Raw genomic sequence first — 17,444 nt, 5'->3', positions numbered from 1 at the left:
GTGGCCCGGCCTGGCCAGATCATCAGAGAAGAAGGCCTCGGTCTATGGTTTTGAACGACTGCGAGCTCAACATCAAACTTAGACCTGTCGTACAGTGGCATGGGTGTTTTCCCTAGTTTTTCTTTAGGGAGTCTTTGTGTTTGGTTTGGGGCGACGAAGCGGCAGCTTTGCCCCAGGGTAGTTCTTTTCGCCCTGTCTTCGTTCCATTGGTGTGTTTTTCACTTGTGGAGGGCATGTGGAGCTGTGGCTCGAGTGGGTCTTTAGAGATTTGATCGGTTTAGGTTCTAGATGGATCCATCTGGATTCATCCAGCTTTCGTGGTCTTCATGTTTCTTCGGAGCCCTTATCGATGTGTTTTCTTTCTTTTGGGTGGCGATTTTCTTCACAGATGGTGGCCATCGGCGTCTCATGGTCTGCATCGACAATTTCCACAAATATAGATGCAGGAGGCAAAAGACTACGACACCCCACAAATATTGAATGTATTTCAATTTTTCCATATGCATGGTGTCAACAAGTTGTGTGGCTTTCAGGCAAACATGGCCAGCTCTACTTTTCTTAAAATCAATGACCCCCTTATCCATATTGATATTTCGTTTGTTTAGTTTTAGTTTGTGTAATAAATAAATAAAGTTTATAAAAGCACAAACTGGAAAAAATGGAGCTCGGACCAACAACCACAAGTCTGGCCCAAAAAGGCAAGATGAGGGCGAATGGATTCGTGGGCTGGGCTGACTTTGTCACGACAAACGCTGGGAAGTCGAGAGAGCGCGGCCCGGCAGCTCGCGGGCGGGGATCGTTGGTCGGGGCGGCCGGCCGCCGGCGTCCACCGTCGGGGGCTCGGGCTCGGGGCGACGCGGGTCCTAGTCCTCCTCCGGTGGCGGAGGCGGCTCCGCGCCCAGCTAGCGGTTAGCCTCCTCACTCACACCGCCCACGAGCGAGTAGAGTAGTTGTGCAGCTGGGGATTCGATGGCCGCTTCTGTACGAGCTGGGCGCGCGGGGTGCCAGCGGCGGCGGCACGCTTGCCGGCCTGCGCTTCCACCGCGAGTGGGAAACGACGGCTTGCTGCGGCGGCGAGCACCGACTGCGCAATCGGTGATTTCCTAGATGCCCCCCTCGTCTATTTTCTTCTTCTGCTGTTGTTAATTCCATTGGCTGTCCTTAATAAGCTACGGGAAACGAAGTAGAATTGCGGATGGCATTGTTGCTTCTGTTAAACCAAAAAATTGTTTTCGCTGTTTCAGGTGTTTATTTATTGGATTGGATTGGACAAGTTGCGGATTTTTCACCAAATTTCTGCGGTGGTGTGGATAGGCAATAGGCCCCGCCTGTCACACACATTGTGACTGCCCATGTCTGAAACGAAGCCGACCTCTGAGTCAAGTTGGTCTAACTTCTACGAAAAATCTACTAATGGGACGAATGGCAGAGTCAAACTATTCGGCTCAGATTTTTAAGATCCAGATGTGGACTCCTCCACCCCTCAAGGGCCAAGCTCACTCTGATTGCTTGCTTGGTCTGCACACTGCTGGTTGATACTCTCCTCAGGTAAGCGCATGCATCTTTGTACCTTTATCTGTAATCCTGCCACTATTTGCATTCTGCAACCCCGTCCTCACCCGTGTGTGCAGTTCTCCACAGCTCCAAGTCCAGAATGTCCTTGCCGCCACCGGAGCCGTGTTCTGGTTTCGGAACACCAAACTTCCCCTTTCAGGTGTGATTTATTTAACATCTTCAACCTGATAGCCCTGTGATACATACAACATCATCCTACATTCCTTCCTACTTTATCAGTAGTTTCATGGTTCTACATGTAGTATTTGCTCGCCATGTCTTCACTGTACATACCTTATTCTTGTGGATTTCTATTTTTTGGTCACTTGAGAAATTTAGTTCTAAGTCGGTCAGGTTGTTCATCATGAAGTCTTCATTTAGAAAGGAAAATAATAATGATTTTGTGCAACTCCTGGGTACATTTACACAACTAAGAAATACACTTTTTTTTTTTTTGTGAAACTACCTGATTTTTTTTCATAAAGAATCAACATCCAAGATTCTTAACTTAGAAATAATAACTTATCAACCGACTTAGAAGTAGACAATATTTTGATATGAAGTTTCGAGACGTTAAGGAAATACACCTATCAGATGCTCGCAACTGCCTAAAAAAAAGTTGCTCGCAACTAACTACTTTTGTAATGCTTCTTAATTCTATCTAAAATAGGAAAACCATACTCATCCATGCTCCTACAGGCCAACTCGCAAGGGACAAGTGGTGAGTCCAGGATGCCAGGTTATCATTTCTTCAAGCAGGCTACCGGTGATTTTTCAAAAAAAATTGGCAAGGGCCAATTTGGAAAAGTTTACAAGGTATCCCATTACGAGTTACAGGCACACATAGCACATTTCCTGATCTTGTCAAATACGTTTACTTACTATAATATGGTCCACTGTCTCTCACCACTTCCCACATGAAAAGAATTAATAGTTTCGTAGAGTTTTAGTAACAAGGTGAGAAACATGAATCCTTCTCTACTCCTTGCGGTCACAAAGCAGGCCGAATCATATATAAATTTAACTTGTCCAAGCTGTTGAACAGGCATATCTTCCAACCGGGGAGGTGATCGCCGTGAAGCTGCTCCATCAGATGTCAAAGTTTGATGACGAGCAATTCTCACATCATTGTACACAACTTATGAGCACCAACCATAAGAATCTTGTGAGACTATTGGGCTATTCCTACGGAGAACATGAAGAATCACATCTGTACGATGGGAGAGTAATACGCGGTGTATACAAACGCAGGTTAATCGGCTTCGAGTATGTACCCGGCGGAAGTCTTGCCAATTTTCTTTCAGGTGCGCAAGCGCTCCAACGCATGTATGTTGTTGAACATATAACCAAAATGATCCTTAAACATTTACATTCTGGAAATAATCATCTTCAGTCCCTGACTGTAGAACAACATCTCGGATGGAGTATACGCTTCAAAATAATAAAGGAGATCTGTGAGGGTTTACAATACCTTCAGGAAGCTGGCATTGTGCACTTTAATCTCAACCCAGGTAATATATTGCTAGACAATGGAAAGATACCAAAAATCACAGAGTTTGGTTTATATGAGATGTTCAAGGCAGTAAACGACGGAGCCACAGTTACTCGAGGGTGTACTTACAGATTGAGATAGTAATTTGATGTCTGCTTGACATGCAATTTTTTAATCAGCTAATTTGGGTTGTCTTTATTCTCACTTTGTATCGTTTGTGTTATGATGCAGTATGGCACCAGAAATATATTGCTATGGAAAAATGTCAGAACGGTCTGACAACTTTAGCTTGGGCGCTCTAATTAAAAGTATAATGGCTGGAACTACAGACTCGAGCATTCATCACATGGATGGTCCTAAATGTGTTGAGCATGTATGAATAAACTATTTTTTGTTTCTATTTTAAAGATTATCAGACATATGGCAATAAAAAGTTACTCTATATATGGTTTGTAGAACTCAAGTTTAAAATTGTCACTTGTTCGTAGAACTCAAGTCTAAATTGTCACTTAAAACTGTTGCTACTCCAAGTTTTCTCTTGACAACTTTGCTCTTGACCCTGTGCTAGAAATTCAAATGTCATAAGATTTCATAATGTGTCATTTACCTATGTATACACGCTTGTACTCTCTCTTTGAAGGTACACAAAAGCTGGAGGAAAAGGCTACAAGAGATAAGGAGGTATTGCTCATTTGAAGCAGATTGCCAGCAAGTGAGGACTTGTATCGGAATCGCAGTAGCCTGCATGCACAGAGACCCAGGTGAAAGGCCACTGATGAAGGATATTGTTCGTAAACTATATGAAGTAGAAACTAGGGAAGATTACCTGTCGTCGCGGGTAGAACAGGTATGAACATTCTATATGATCTCAGAAGGTTTTAAAACCTCTCACTATATTTTGAAGCTTGCACTCATAGGATGTATGCCGGATGGTGAAAAAGATGTCTGTGAAGTCCATAATTTACATACACATGTAGCGTAGGCACTCTCCTGTTTTACTTTTTGACATAGTCACCAGTATTGTTAACAACTAGAAGAGCAGTTCATATCCACCGTTTCTTACTTGAAATGTTTTGGTGTCATCTAAAAGGCTGTTCATGATTATGAAGTCAGGAGAATATCATTCCAAGAGATGGAACACGTCACGAGTAATTTCTCTCAAAAACTTGGTCATGATGGCTTAGGTGCTGTTTATAAGGTGCAGATTCAAAGCATCGCCTCCTTTTGGATTTCTACAAAGTACAGATTCCAGAATTCATTTCCATGTGTTAATAACAGCAGTTGAGCAGGGAAAGCTTGAAGATGGGGAAGTGATAGCTGTGAAGAGATTCGATGAGAGACTAAGAAAACTAGAGGAGCAGTTTGAGCGAGTGGTGAATCTTATGAAACTCAGACACAAAAATATAGTACGATTAACGGGCTACTGCTACGAACCAACAAAAGTACCAGTTCCTGATGACAAGAATCCAGAACTGTACATATGGTGGGATGTTATAGAGAATTTGCTCTGTTATGAGTTTTTGCCAAATGGAAGTCTGGACATGATATTAAATGGTATGGTTATGGAAACTCAAGGTAGCTCTTGTTTACTTTCCACTTCTTTCATACCTATTACTTTCTTCGTGCAGATAAATCTTGCGAACTCGATTGGCAAACTCGTCACAAAATAATACATGGCATTTGTGAGGGATTGCATCACCTTCACGTGGAATGCCAGGATGCCCCCCTTGTCCATGAGGGTTTTAAACCTGCCAATGTTTTGCTAGATAATGGCATGGTCCCGAAGCTAGCGGATTTCTGCACTTCAATGGCTGTCACACCAAGGTAACCACTGGTTCAGAAAACTGCGGCCTATTGATCTAGAATCCAGGATTGGGTGGTAACTGAGTTCAGTCCTTTTATCCCTTCTACTGGAAGCACCTTATCCCTATGTGCTTACTAACTTGACACTCAAGCCTAAAGTAAAATTTGAAAGGAAAAAAAAGGATAAGCCAGGAAAGCATATTGAACACCGGTCTGCTCCTGCTCCCAGGTTTCTTGAACCGGGGAAACCACTCCCCTTATGGTTCTTCTCGATGACCCATTGGATCTTTCATGATTTGCATATCGTTAGCGTAGTTCCTGTCAGGAATAGGCAACTTGTATTCCCATGAGGCCATAGGCCGATATACATATACATGTACAGGTGTGGAACATATGCAGGAAACCCCTTATACAACGGGATAAATACAAAGGGGTACATGACTTATATTATAACTCTAACACCCCCCCTCAAACTCATGGTGGATGAACAACACCGAGTTTGGAGAGATAAAAGCCATGTTGTGCTCTAGTCTGAGCCTTCGTCAGGAAATCCGCCAACTGTAACTCGGAAGGCACATACTGAAGAGCAATAACCTGATCCTGCACACCAGCGCGCACATAGAAAGCATCAACACCAATATGCTTGGTGAGCTCATGCTTCACAGGATCGCGTGCAATGCTGATAGCACCTGTACTGTCAGATAAAAGCAGAGTCGGTGTAGTGACAGAAACACCAAAATCCTGAAGTAACCACCGTAACCAAGTCACCTCTGCCGTCAAAAGAGCCATTGCTCGCAACTCAGCCTCGGCACTCGAACGGGAAACTGCAAGCTGTTTCTTCGTCTTCCAGGCAATGAGAGAACCACCAAGAAAAACACAGTAAGCAGAAAGTGAACGGCGATCGGAAGGATCACTAGCCCACGTAGCATCCGAATAGGCCTGGAGCTGTAAAGAACTGGAGCAAGGAAAGAATAGACGGTGAGAGATCGTGCCTCGAAGATATCGAAGAACATGAATGAGATGACTATAGTGAACCGAGGTGGGGGCAGAGACAAACTGACTCAGAATATGAACCGGATAAGAGATGTCTGGACGAGTGACAGCTAGATAGACAAGACTGCCAACAAGATGACGATAACGCGTCGGGTCAGGGAGAGGGTCACCATCAGTAGCACGGAGGTGAACATTGAGCTCCATAGGAGTCTCAACAACGCGCTCGTCAGTAAGAGCAGCACGAGCAAGAAGATCCTGGATATACTTTTCTTGGGATATAAAAAAGCCATCAGAGGTAGAAGAGACTTCAATCCCAAGAAAGTAGCGAAGAGGTCCAAGATCAGACATAAGAAACTGCTCACTAAGACGGGCCTTTACAAAGGCAATATACTCGGGGTCATCCCCCGTGATGATCATGTCATCAACATAAAGAAGAAGAAGAGTCCGACCACGAGGAGAAAGGTGAATAAACAATGCTGGATCATGAGCACTTGCTAAAAAACTAGCAGCAGTGATCACAGAGGCAAAGCGCTCAAACCAGGCGCGGGGGGGCTTGCTTAAGGCCATAGAGAGAGCGACGAAGATGACATACCATGCCATCAGGAACAGAATACCCAGGTGGTGGCTGCATGTACACCTCCTCACGCAGCTCACCATTAAGAAAGGCATTCTTAACATCAAGCTGAGATATAGACCAGTGGCGTGCAGAGGCAACGGCAAGAAGTGTACGAACAGTGGTCATATGAGCCACAGGAGCAAAAGTCTCGTCGTAATCACGACCATGCTCCTGCTGAAAACCACGAGCCACAAGACGAGCTTTGTGACGCTCAAGAGAACCATCGGAGCGAGTCTTAACCTTGTAGACCCACTTACAAGTGATCGGACGGACTCCGGGAGGAAGAGAAACAAGATCCCAGGTACCAGTGCGTTCAAGAGCAGCAATCTCCTCTGCCATCGCAAACTGCCATTCAGGATGAACAACAGCCTGACGGTAAGAAGTCGGCTCAAGAACAGCAGCACCAGCGGTGGGAAATCCAAAGCGATCAACAGGCGGACGAGGACGAGAATGCAAGCCATAAGTAGGCTGAGAGGAAGATGACGACCCATCCACAGAGGCATCGACTGGTCGTGGACGACGAGTGTAATGGTGAGGAAAAGATGGAATAATAGAAGGAGGAATCGGCAAGGTAGAATCAGGGGGTGGCGACGAAGAAGTCACCGGAGATGAAGGTGTAGAATCCGGTGACAGGCTGAGAGAGGAGACCGGGGAGGAAGTCACCGGAGATGAAGGTGGAGAACCCGGTGACATGCTAGGCGAGGAGACCGGGGAGGATGGTGGCTGCAAATCAACTAGATGTGGAGAAGGAGAGGAAGTGGAACGGAGAGGTATAGTCTCGGCGGGGGTGATAGGTGAGTCAGGAAAAGTGAGGAAAGAGATATCCTGCACTGAAAAAGTCGAGGAAGATGGGCGTGGGTAGAAGGGACGAGACTCGTCAAAAGTCACATCTCCAGAGATACGCATCCGACGACCAATAGGATCCCAACAACAATAGCCCTTATGCTCATCACTGTAGCCTAAGAAGACACACTCAACAGACTGAGCGGTCAGTTTGGTGCGTTCGCGAGGGGCAAGAAGAACATAGCAAACACAACCAAACGAGCGAAGCAGCGAATAATCGGGAGAACGATCAAAAAGCCGCTCGAAAGGAACACCACCCTGTAGAGCAGCGGAAGGCTGTATATTGATAAGATAGGTGGATGTGGAGACGGCCTCAGCCCAAAAATGAGGCGGGAGAGAGGCAGCAATCATCAATGCACGAGCCGTCTCAAGAAGATGTCGATGCTTTCGCTCAGCCACACCATTCTGAGCATGAGCACCAGGACAAGAGAATTGAGAGAGAGTCCCGTGCTCAGCAAGAACACCACGCAACATCTTAGAGATATACTCGCCAGCGGAGTCAGCACGAAAAACACGAATGGGTGAAGAGAACTGAGTATGAACCATGGCAGCAAAACGCTTATAAATAGACAACACCTCAGAACGAGAAGTCATGAAATAAAGCCATGTGTAACGAGAGAAATCATCTATGAAAATAATATAGTATTTATGACCACCTTTCGAAGCAAAGGGGCCGGACCCCATACATCAGAATGGACTAAATCGAAAGGACGCTTAGACACTGACTCACTATGTGAATATGGTAACTGAATCTGCTTGCCAAGACGACAACCCTGACACTCTAAAGAGACATCTCCTGAGACAGACCCCAGAAGACCTCGACGAACTAAAGAAGACAACCGAGAACCACACAGATGACCAAGTCGATGATGCCACTTCTGGAAGGAACCAGTGACGGAGGCGACAGAAGCGGAAGAACTGGCGATGGTGGTGGCAGCAGAAGGAACATGAAGCCAGTCCAACTCCCAAAGACCCTGAGAATCACGGCGGCGAGGGCCAGCCCCAACCAGAGTGTGCGTGTGACGGTCCTGGACAGAACAAGAGTCAACGTCAAGGATGACGCGACAACCAGAATCCGTAAGTTGACCAGCAGAAAACAAATTCATGGTAAGTCGAGGAACATGAGCAACATCAGGAACAGAATAAGAAGGAGTAGTAAGATGGCCTCTACTAGCAACAGAAAGTGGAGTACCATCAGCAGTGAAGACATGAATAGGAGAATCCAGTGATCGAAGAGAGGACAAAGTGGAAGAATGAGAAGACATATGAAAAGAAGCTCCAGAGTCCAGAACCCATGGGGATGTACCTGACTGTGTAGAGGGTGATTGCTCAGTGCGGGAAGCATCAGTCACAGAACCGGCAGTACCTGTCGAGGAAGAGCCTGAAGCGGCAAGCAGACGCTTAAGTCTCAGAATATCCTGCTCAGTCAAAGCAATGGCTGAAGCTGTCGAGGTAGATGACGAAGTCCCTGAAGATGATGATCGAGCCTTGCGCAGGTGTTTCTTCTTCGTGTAGCACTGAGACTCAAGATGACCATCATTGTTGCAATAGGCGCAATGTGGACGGGGGCGACCTGAGCCTCCAGAAGGAGTGGGCAAGAGCGGCGGAGCACTCGAGCGAGAAGGGGTCGGTGGAGCAGGTGGCGTAGGAGCACGAGTAGCGAGCACAGAGGGAACCTCCAGCAATCCAGCACCAGGTAAGCGAGTCTCCTCAGCACGAATCTCAGAAAGCGCCTCCATGAGAGAAATACGGCCACGAGCAAACAACTGAGCACGTTGGGGCTCAAACTCCTTACGGAGCCGAGACAGGAACTCATAGACGCGATGAAACTCCAAATTGGCTTGGACAGCCTGGCAACAGGGGCAGGTACGACACCCAGCACTACGGAGAGAATCAAGCTGGCGCCAGATAGCAGAACTCTGTGCATAGAAGTCATCAACAGTAGAGTCACCCTGCTGAAGAGCATGCTCCTGACGGATCACAGAGAGGTATAAGGCATCACCAGAGGGCTGATAGCGCTCACGAAGACGGGTCCACATCTCAAAGACAGTAGAAAGACCCAGAAATTCAGAAGCAAACTGAGGCAGAACACTAGCAGTGAGAACAGCTGCAGCACGAGCATCATCATCAAGCCACTGGGTGTAAACAGACAGAGCACAATGATACGTCTGAAGAGCCTCCTCATAAGCCAAAACCCTCTCATCATAAGCACGATCAGCAGCCTCATCAGCAACCTTAGCCGCATCCTTGGTGGCCTGATTAGCATCCGTAGGAAGAACCGATGGAGTTGGCGGAGTAGGGGCCACCGGAGGAACTGGACGTGGCGGACAGCAGACCTCGCCAGAAAGAACACCCCAAAGACGGATGCCACGCATGTGAATGCGCATGAAGCCAGTAAACTCGGTATAGTTAGTACCATCAAAGATCACCGGACAGCGAGGGACAGCGACATAGCCCGATGCAGCAGACATTTTTTTTTTAGGAATCCGAAGTCGGGCCTGCGAGCGAGAGATGAGATCGAGCGATCCTGAGGCGGCCGTCGAGCGATCGATGGAGTCCTGCGATGTGATTCAGAGATCGAGCGGGAGCGGCAGCTTGATCACCGATCGGGAGAGGAGAGAGATCGCCCCCTGCGGCCTGCTGCTTCGATCGCCGATCGGGAGAGGTGTTTCCGACGTACTTTGTACGACGCAATTCCGACGACCTGTGTTTTCGGCCGTTGAGATACACGCGTACGTATACAAGGAGCAAGCAGGCAAACAAGCTGGTCAATGGATTCTTGACGTGAACTAGTACATGCACATGCACGTACGAAACAATCACGCCGGCTCCTTGATCGCTGAAGCAACTCGCCGGGAACTCACGCACACACGCGAAACAATACGAGGAGCCGATGGATAGCAATAGGTGCGTGTCGCACCTAATACTTTATTTCTTGATCGATCTGGAGAGGAGGGATCGAACGCACGAGTTGCAGCGTGCGAAAAAAATAACCTAGCTCTAATATCATGTTAGGAATAGGCAACTTGTATTCCCATGAGGCCATAGGCCGATATATATATACATGTACAGGTGTGGAACATATGCAGGAAACCCCTTATACAACGGGATAAATACAAAAGGGTACATGACTTATATTATAACTCTAACAGTTCCATGATCTTTCAGTAATAGATGTCGTTATGCAGAGGGTACATAGCACCAGAGGTCATGGACACCGGTAAAGTTACAGTCAAGTCAAATATGTACAGTTTGGGTGTTCTGATAATAGAGATCGCAACCGGAGACAGGTGTCCTTGCGACGAATCATCAGGCCGGTAATATATTGAGAATGTAAGACAATCTTATCAATATTGCTCATTCCATATGAATTTTTGCTGCTTTTTTTTACTGAAGCTCTTTGGTTTTGAAATTAAGAAAATAAATTCAATTTGTGCCTTTTCTCTTAACTCTTCTATAGAACTCTAAGAAGGTACTCACACCCTTCAATATGGTTCTATGGCAATGTCAGTGTGAATAAGGGCATCTCTAGTGCTTAAATCTAAAGTAGACCTTAAGGCATGGCCCACCATGTATGGTATACCACTGGAAACCTTATAATGTTGAAGACCCTATCTGGTTCTTTAGATGGTGCCCACCTGTCAGACTTCTGCATACAAACATACTTTTGTATTAAATAATACATTGCGTTCGCTTGTGGCTTGACCATAGCGACATGGATGAGTCTTAAGAATATTTTCTTACAACTCCTTGTCGCCATGCTTTTGGCAGACAGATTCTGTAGGCTGTATTAATTCCTTACAGGTAGCGCCAGTAGCGAATAGCACACCTGGCACATCTGCTTTCGCTACAGAATTTATGCGCTGATCTTCTAACTTGTCCTTTAATATTGTTCTTTCCTCCCCAGATTCTTTCTATGTTTGTGCCAAAATGGTTCACATTGTGCACATGTTAAGTACTTCCTCCATCCGGAATTAGTTGTCGCTCGAACGGATGTATCTACCACTGGTAGATACATCCGTTCGAGCGACAACTAATTCCGGATGGAGGGAGTATGAGTAAGTTCTACCTTTTTACCCACTAGGTACTGCAGAGTGTGAACCCTCCTCCCTTGTGCTATATTGTACGGGTTTACCTCTAAGAATGTTTCCTCGGCTAACCCAGTTGTAAGATCTAGGAGTATGTCGTAGTTGAGTCAGATGACACATGGCATCACAAATATTAGAAAGCAGCTATTGAATTTCTTTAAAATCATGAAAAATGTAAAATATGCATTTTGAAGCATAATTTAAATTATTTTTTTACAAAGGTCAAGTATCAACTGTCACATAACTATGGTAAACAAGTGAGTGAGAATTTTTTTTCAAGATTCAACATATTAATTATTACTCCCTCTGATCCAAAATAAGTGTCGCAGTTTTGAACTGGGTTAGTTCAAAACTGCGGCACTTATTATGGATCGGAGATAGTATTATTTTAATATTTTGTGACATGGAACCTATGGATTGTCTGCTTCAGCCGATGTATGTGCTTGACATGTGGGGCTTCCCTATTAGGTTGGGGAAATTTGTTAAACTGGATAAACCATGGAATAAATCAGAAATATGAGTAAAAGACAGTTTTGTCTTAATCGGGCAATCGTTGAGTGAAATTTGTTATAATTATGAATAAGTGTATTTAGTATATGACATAACCATAGCCACCTAATCCAATTTACCAGGCGGTAAAAACTTGGATGCAAGGTTCCAATGTCGAATTGAAGTACCCATCACTTGAAGCGGGTTTCATCCAACAAGTGGAGTGTTGGATCAACATTGGGCTGAATTGTGTGGATATCCAACCCGAAAGAAGGCCTACAATTGGGCAAATAATGCATTTCCTTGAGACTGAATCTGCCAGTCCAGAGGTATGACTTTGCAAAGTATACACAAACTCCCCTAAAAAGATGCAAAGTACACACAATCACAATATTTTCTGTGTGTATTATTTCTGTTTCATTGTATCTGGCTTTTGAAACAACTCTACTTTAACATATATGTCTACTGAGAGAAAGACCTACTTAGTGCAATGTTTCTACTTTGTACTCCTATTTAGTTAGTTGGCCGATTGCCTATTGAGTGTAGTGTGTATTTAAGGTTATATTATCGTGCTTGCTTGAGCGTATAGTGATCATCTGGCAGCACAGATATAGTCAAACGAAAAGAGTATGTAAAGAGTACATACTCTGTGTGTGATGAGATAAATGGCAATAGGAAAGTGCAACCACTTATGCTTTTCGATGGCCATTTTAGTCCTATTGGACAGGAATTGCAATATGGATGAAAAGCACTACATGTATCATTCCTAATAATATTGTATTGCACAAAGTACTTGTATGTGTCTGGACATTGAGACCACTTAATCAAATAACTGATAGTAGGAAACCAGAAGTGCTAATGTGCATCATGACCATTGTGGCCTTATGGCAGGTTTAGTAAGTGCCAAAGTGCCAGATTATTCTAAACATTGTACCATAAGGATATAAGGGTTTCTAGTCCACACCTTTTGTTATCGCAATTTCGTATCGTTTTTCCTCGTTGAAAAAATTGGTATATATACATAATGACCCTTGTATGCTTGATAGTATTACCACTACGGATAATTCATCCTGTCTTCTGAGAGCAGCATCACGGCATGGTCTTCTTCAGGTTAGTGTTATTCGGAAAAAAATTATCTATTGTACGCTAGTAGTTACGGATTACACTTTCACAGGAAGGAAAATACTAGTTCGGCAAAAGGAAAGGATAATTAAGTCACTAGGGAACATTATTATCATTTACTTCTCCATGATCCACAAAACCTTTTCTGGTGTAGTGTACCTATGTACAACAATGTGCAAAAGCTCGCACGAATTAGTGCAGTTCATCTAAAACTTCTGTTTTTAGAAATGGTAAAAATCCATGCTTTTAGAATATGCACTGAATTGTTATGGTCACTGTAATTAGCTTTGCAAACACGGATGGTAGAAAAGGGTAAAGTAAATAAACAGATGCGCACTTGGGACCATATATTGGTATGGAATCCATTAGGTGTTGTAACATTTTCATTTTAGGTTGATAATAGAAATTTCTTCTTTTAGTGGCGAAATAACATGATTTAGAAGTTCATGAGGAGAAATACTATTACCATGGTACTTATTATTAAGGAGGGTTTTCTATGGCAGAAATGCGTGATCAAGCAAATGAACTGAAGGCCCTGGAGAGCATGTTAAGTGATGCAAGTGCAGAGCCAACAAAGCTATCATATGCACTTTTAAAATCAGTTACAAGAAATTTTTCTCGAATGATCGAGCGTGGTGGGTTTGGAGCTGTTTACCTGGTATATACTTTGTTTCTGATCATCTCTCAAATCACAATTTTTCATATGTTACCCCATTGAAGTGAAATGTTCATGTCAATGCTAACATGTACGGTGAGTGAAAACAGGGAATTCTTCCAAAAGGAAAAGTTGCGGTGAAGAAGCTCTCTACATTGCAGGATTTATCTAATAATGCATTCGTGGACGAGATTGTATGTTTGAAAAAGGCACATCATAGTAATGTAGTCAGACTTCTAGGCTATTGTGCACTTGCACACGGTGAACTGATGGAAGTGAATGGAACACATGTGATAGCACAGGAAACACAAAGGTTATTCTGCTTTGAGTATGTTCCTAATGGAGACCTTCAGAATTATATTAAAGGTATAATACTTGCAACATCATATCCTCATTTTTACTGACTGAAAAATAATCATTGGCCTTAAATTTTGGAAGTTAATGTGAGCACCAAATATCTATGGGGTCATTTGCCTTACAACCCAAGGACTAATGCGTAAAAGTCTATAAACTGAAGTGGGTTTGTAAAAAGCTGTGGGGTCAGCTGAACTCACAGCTTACACATAGCGCCACCATTGGTTTAGGGGTTGATCGAAATTGAATTTGATTGCATGGCTAGATATTCAAGGTCGCGTTATATTAATCCCAAAACTAATTCAGGAGCCTTACAATTGCAATCGAGAAAATATCCAGTGAAACTACTGAAAACCACATAAAGTGGTTTCTGCCGGATGGAGTAAATTACATAAAATCACCACTTCGAGGGCTAGGTTTGCGGAAAACACTAGGATATAGATTCGCTGTAGACAGCCCACGTCTAGCGTAATTCTTTTGCAAAAACCACTGTCGGAGTAATGGGCCACGGGTAGGCTAACCCGAGCCCCAGAACCTTTCAAGACATCGGGGCAGGCTACGCCCCTCAAGATCCCAGGACACAGTGCCGCCTTTAGAGAAGTCGGCGGCAAGGCAACCGACTAGCCACTCGCGGCCGAGTCTCAGGAACGACTTCAGGATAAGCCGACTCCTGACTGCCGACTTCCCAAGAAGCCGACCTTGGGGAGTCGGACCACGACTCCAACAAACCCCATATCCTTATCGGGAGGGACAGGACCGGGGAGTGGCTACAGTAAAGCCCGCTCCCGCCCCTTATCAAGGGCAGGCATGGCCACAACACGCCGTACCCGGGGAGATCTCCCTGCGGCGTGGCACTGTTGCCATGTCGGCTCTGACATCAGTGCCGAAGGACCGAATCCTGTGCCCACGACGGCTTGTCTGTACGACCCTGGGGCGGCGGGTCCCACCAGCCAGTGGGACCCCATGAGACGGCAAGTGCGCCACCAGTCGGCCCCCGAGAGTCGGCCAAACCCTCCCTCAGGGCCCACGCGCCATTAATCAGATGTGACGGAGAGTGGCAATAGTGATCGCCCGCCAGGCGGCGGGGCTGTTGCCACGACTCCATGACCAAGCCCGCGTCATCAGAAGCACGGCTACAGTAATCAGCAGCCGGCAAGACCCGCCCGTGGCGGACGCGGCCTGTCGGCTCCGTACCTGGCCAGTCGGCGGGCCCCAGCAGTCGGCGGAGAAGACGGAGGCCAGAGGCACTGACGGCTGGGCCCGCGCCCAGCCGGATTACCATTGTACCCCTGGGGGTAGGCCTATATAAACCTCCAGGGCACCCATGCAAAGGGTTGGAATCCATTAGCTTTAGACCAAATCATATAGGAGGGAGAGAGCTAGCCTTGCCCTCTCCTACCTCCAGGAAACAGCTCAAGGAGCAATCGTGTAAACACTTTGCCATAGTGATCATGCGGAGACCCCATAGAGCAGCAGTAGGGGTATTATCTCCCCGGAGAGCCCTGAAGCTGGGTAAGATTCGCCGGCGTGCATGTCTACGCCTCATCCCGTTTCCCGGCACCGGCGACGTTCTACTCGCCCCCACCATGATAAGCCATCCTTTGGCATATGTCGCACCAACCCCCGACATTTGGCGCCCACCGTGGGGCCTGGTGCACCGCCGTCCGGAGACCTGTTCTGGATGGGAACCCTTTTCCTCCCTGGCGAGCGCAGCCAGCCAGGCACGCCAGACGGAGTTTGCGCCGACGCGCTGCACGGCGTTGAGATCCCCTGCGCAGCTAGCCGCCTCGCCGAACTTGTCGGCGAGGTTCGCATCTCCGACGAACCTGCATCCGACGCAGGCACGGGCGGCTCTGAGAGCCTCCTCGCGGGCCTCCTCGATCAACTCCACGTCGCCGGCGAGCCTGCCGTGGACTTGGAGTCTGTAGGTTCCACCGACCCAAAGCTGGTCGACTCCGACACCGCGTCGCTCGACGCGTTCCCCACTAATGTGGTGGTCTACGACGAGCCTCTCCCTCGTGCGGAGAGCGGCGGAAGCACCGTCACCGAGGTGCTCGTCATTAGTCATGACGAGCCTCCCGGTGGAGGAGCGCATGACCCACTTGGCGCGGCGCTACAAGACCTGTCTGCGCCCATTCCGGAAGACACTGACGCGGAGACGTTGGAGGCGCGCCGCCTTCAGCTCGTCGAAGGCGCGGAGAAGCCGGCTAGCATGAGACGCTTGTCAGAAGCCTACCAGCGGGAGATGGATCGCGCTGTTGGCGGCTCGCCAGCCCCAGTTGGGCCCAGCCGCCTCGGCGCGGTCCAGCAGCGCGGCGTAGCCATCGCCAACCTGTTCGGGGCAAGTCGCCCTGTGTACGCCACGCCTGCAGAGAACATTCGAGCCGCCCAGGCGGTGGCGGACGAGCTGGACAATTTCGAGGGCGAAGAGCGCCGCCTGATGATGGAGCGAGTCCAGCGGCTCCTCGACGCGGCTGCCGCGCAGAACGAGGCCGGCTGTCGCATGGAGGCGCCACAGCGGCAAAACGACGACCTTCGCCGAGATCAAGGCGCGATGTCTCGGACGCCGATTGGCGGTGCCCGAGGAAGAAGAGACAAGGATCCGACTGTCAGCCACAGTTGGACTCGCATTACCATAGAGCGCGACCGAGATGGCCGCCCGAGAGCAGTAGAATGGCGGGACGACTGTCCGCCTCCTCCTCCTCGCAGGGAAAGGCGAGTCTCCCCGCCGCCTGTTGATCATCCGACTCTTGGCGACCGCCTTGGCCGCCGAGAGGGAGTCGGGGAAAACGACGCCCGCCACCGGATCGACCGGCTTCACCGATCCCTGGCGCTGGAAGAAGAAGACGAGTTGGGTCCGCCTTGTTTCGGGCCCCGCATTCGAGACGAGCCCTTTCCCAAAGGGTTCACGCTCCCAAGAGACACGCCCAAGTACACCGGCTCCATGAAGCCGGAAGACTGGCTAGTCGACTACTCCACGGCTGTCAGCATAGCGAACGGCAACAAGCGTGTCGCCGTAAAATACGTTCCGCTCATGCTCCAGGGCACGGCCCGGACATGGATGAACAGCCTGAAGCCCCGCAGCATCAACAGCTGGGTCGACTTCACCGAAGCATTCGTCCGCAACTTCACCAGCACATACAAGCGTCCTTCCAAGCCTCGTCAGCTCTCCTTGTGCATGCAAGGTCCCGACGAGTCGACTCGTGATTACCTCACGCGTTGGGCCGAGCTTCGGAACTCCTGCGAGGGCGTGCATGAGGTGCAGGCTATCGAGTACTTCACCGCCGGGTGCAGAGAAGGCACCCTCCTCAAGCACAAGCTCCTCTGGGACGAGCCAGAAACCCTCGACGAGCTGCTGATCATAGCAGATAAGTACGCCACGGCCGACTCCTCCATGAAGGCGGAGATTCAAGTTAGCGCAACTGGCAAAGTGGC

At 47.5% G+C, this 17,444-nt stretch overlaps 3 protein-coding genes across 4 annotated transcripts in view; 2 read left to right on the top strand and 1 right to left on the bottom strand.

The window, feature by feature from the left end:
• Window positions 1-627: 627 nt before the first annotated feature.
• LOC125553102 (cysteine-rich receptor-like protein kinase 43) lies at window positions 628-12,918 on the top strand. 2 transcript variants are annotated; one of them, XM_048716872.2, is made up of 13 exons: window positions 645-1,095; window positions 1,245-1,548; window positions 1,632-1,714; window positions 2,254-2,370; window positions 2,600-2,858; window positions 2,961-3,186; window positions 3,278-3,419; window positions 3,687-3,893; window positions 4,137-4,244; window positions 4,336-4,600; window positions 4,675-4,870; window positions 10,490-10,634; window positions 12,022-12,918. In XM_048716872.2, exons 3-12 carry the CDS (start codon window positions 1,655-1,657, stop codon window positions 10,620-10,622), a joined length of 1,713 nt encoding a protein of 570 aa, XP_048572829.2. In that variant the 5' UTR covers window positions 645-1,095; window positions 1,245-1,548; window positions 1,632-1,654; the 3' UTR covers window positions 10,623-10,634; window positions 12,022-12,918. The 2 variants fall into 2 exon arrangements, with proteins under 2 accessions (XP_048572831.2, XP_048572829.2); XM_048716874.2 differs by lacking the exon at window positions 10,490-10,634 and having other exon boundaries at window positions 628-1,095.
• Window positions 8,144-10,473, bottom strand: LOC147977010 (uncharacterized). Its single transcript, XM_087519134.1, has 2 exons — window positions 8,608-10,473; window positions 8,144-8,329 (listed from the first exon to the last, which is right to left on the bottom strand). The coding sequence occupies exons 1-2, from the start codon at window positions 9,770-9,772 to the stop codon at window positions 8,283-8,285; spliced, it is 1,212 nt and encodes a 403-aa protein (XP_087375260.1). The 5' UTR covers window positions 9,773-10,473; the 3' UTR covers window positions 8,144-8,282.
• Window positions 12,037-17,444, top strand: part of LOC147977008 (cysteine-rich receptor-like protein kinase 45) — a 58,058-nt gene continuing 52,650 nt past the window's right edge. Inside the window, exons 1-4 of the mRNA XM_087521059.1 lie at window positions 12,037-12,207; window positions 12,966-12,988; window positions 13,505-13,658; window positions 13,766-14,021. Coding sequence (XP_087377185.1) covers window positions 12,037-12,207; window positions 12,966-12,988; window positions 13,505-13,658; window positions 13,766-14,021 — 604 coding nt within the window. The remainder of the gene's footprint in view (window positions 12,208-12,965; window positions 12,989-13,504; window positions 13,659-13,765; window positions 14,022-17,444) is intronic.

This window comes from Triticum urartu, chromosome 4A (assembly GCF_056163025.1).
Source record: "Triticum urartu cultivar PI428250 chromosome 4A, HENAU_Tu73, whole genome shotgun sequence".
Lineage (NCBI taxonomy): Eukaryota > Viridiplantae > Streptophyta > Magnoliopsida > Poales > Poaceae > Triticum > Triticum urartu.
Note: the sequence above shows the minus strand (reverse complement) of the source record. Positions and strands in the feature narration are given on the sequence as shown.

Coding starts and splice junctions, on each gene's coding strand:
- LOC147977010 (XM_087519134.1), bottom strand. CDS start 9,772: ATGTCTGCTGCATCGGGCTATGTCGCTGTCCCTCGCTGTCCGGTGATC. Junction 8,330..8,607: donor ATCACCCTCTACACAGTCAG/GTACATCCCCAT, acceptor TGTTCTGTCCAG/GACCGTCACACGCACACTCT.
- LOC125553102 (XM_048716872.2), top strand. CDS start 1,655: ATGTCCTTGCCGCCACCGGAGCCGTGTTCTGGTTTCGGAACACCAAAC. Junction 2,859..2,960: donor TCTTGCCAATTTTCTTTCAG/GTGCGCAAGCGC, acceptor CCCTGACTGTAG/AACAACATCTCGGATGGAGT. Junction 3,420..3,686: donor GTCCTAAATGTGTTGAGCAT/GTATGAATAAAC, acceptor CTCTCTTTGAAG/GTACACAAAAGCTGGAGGAA.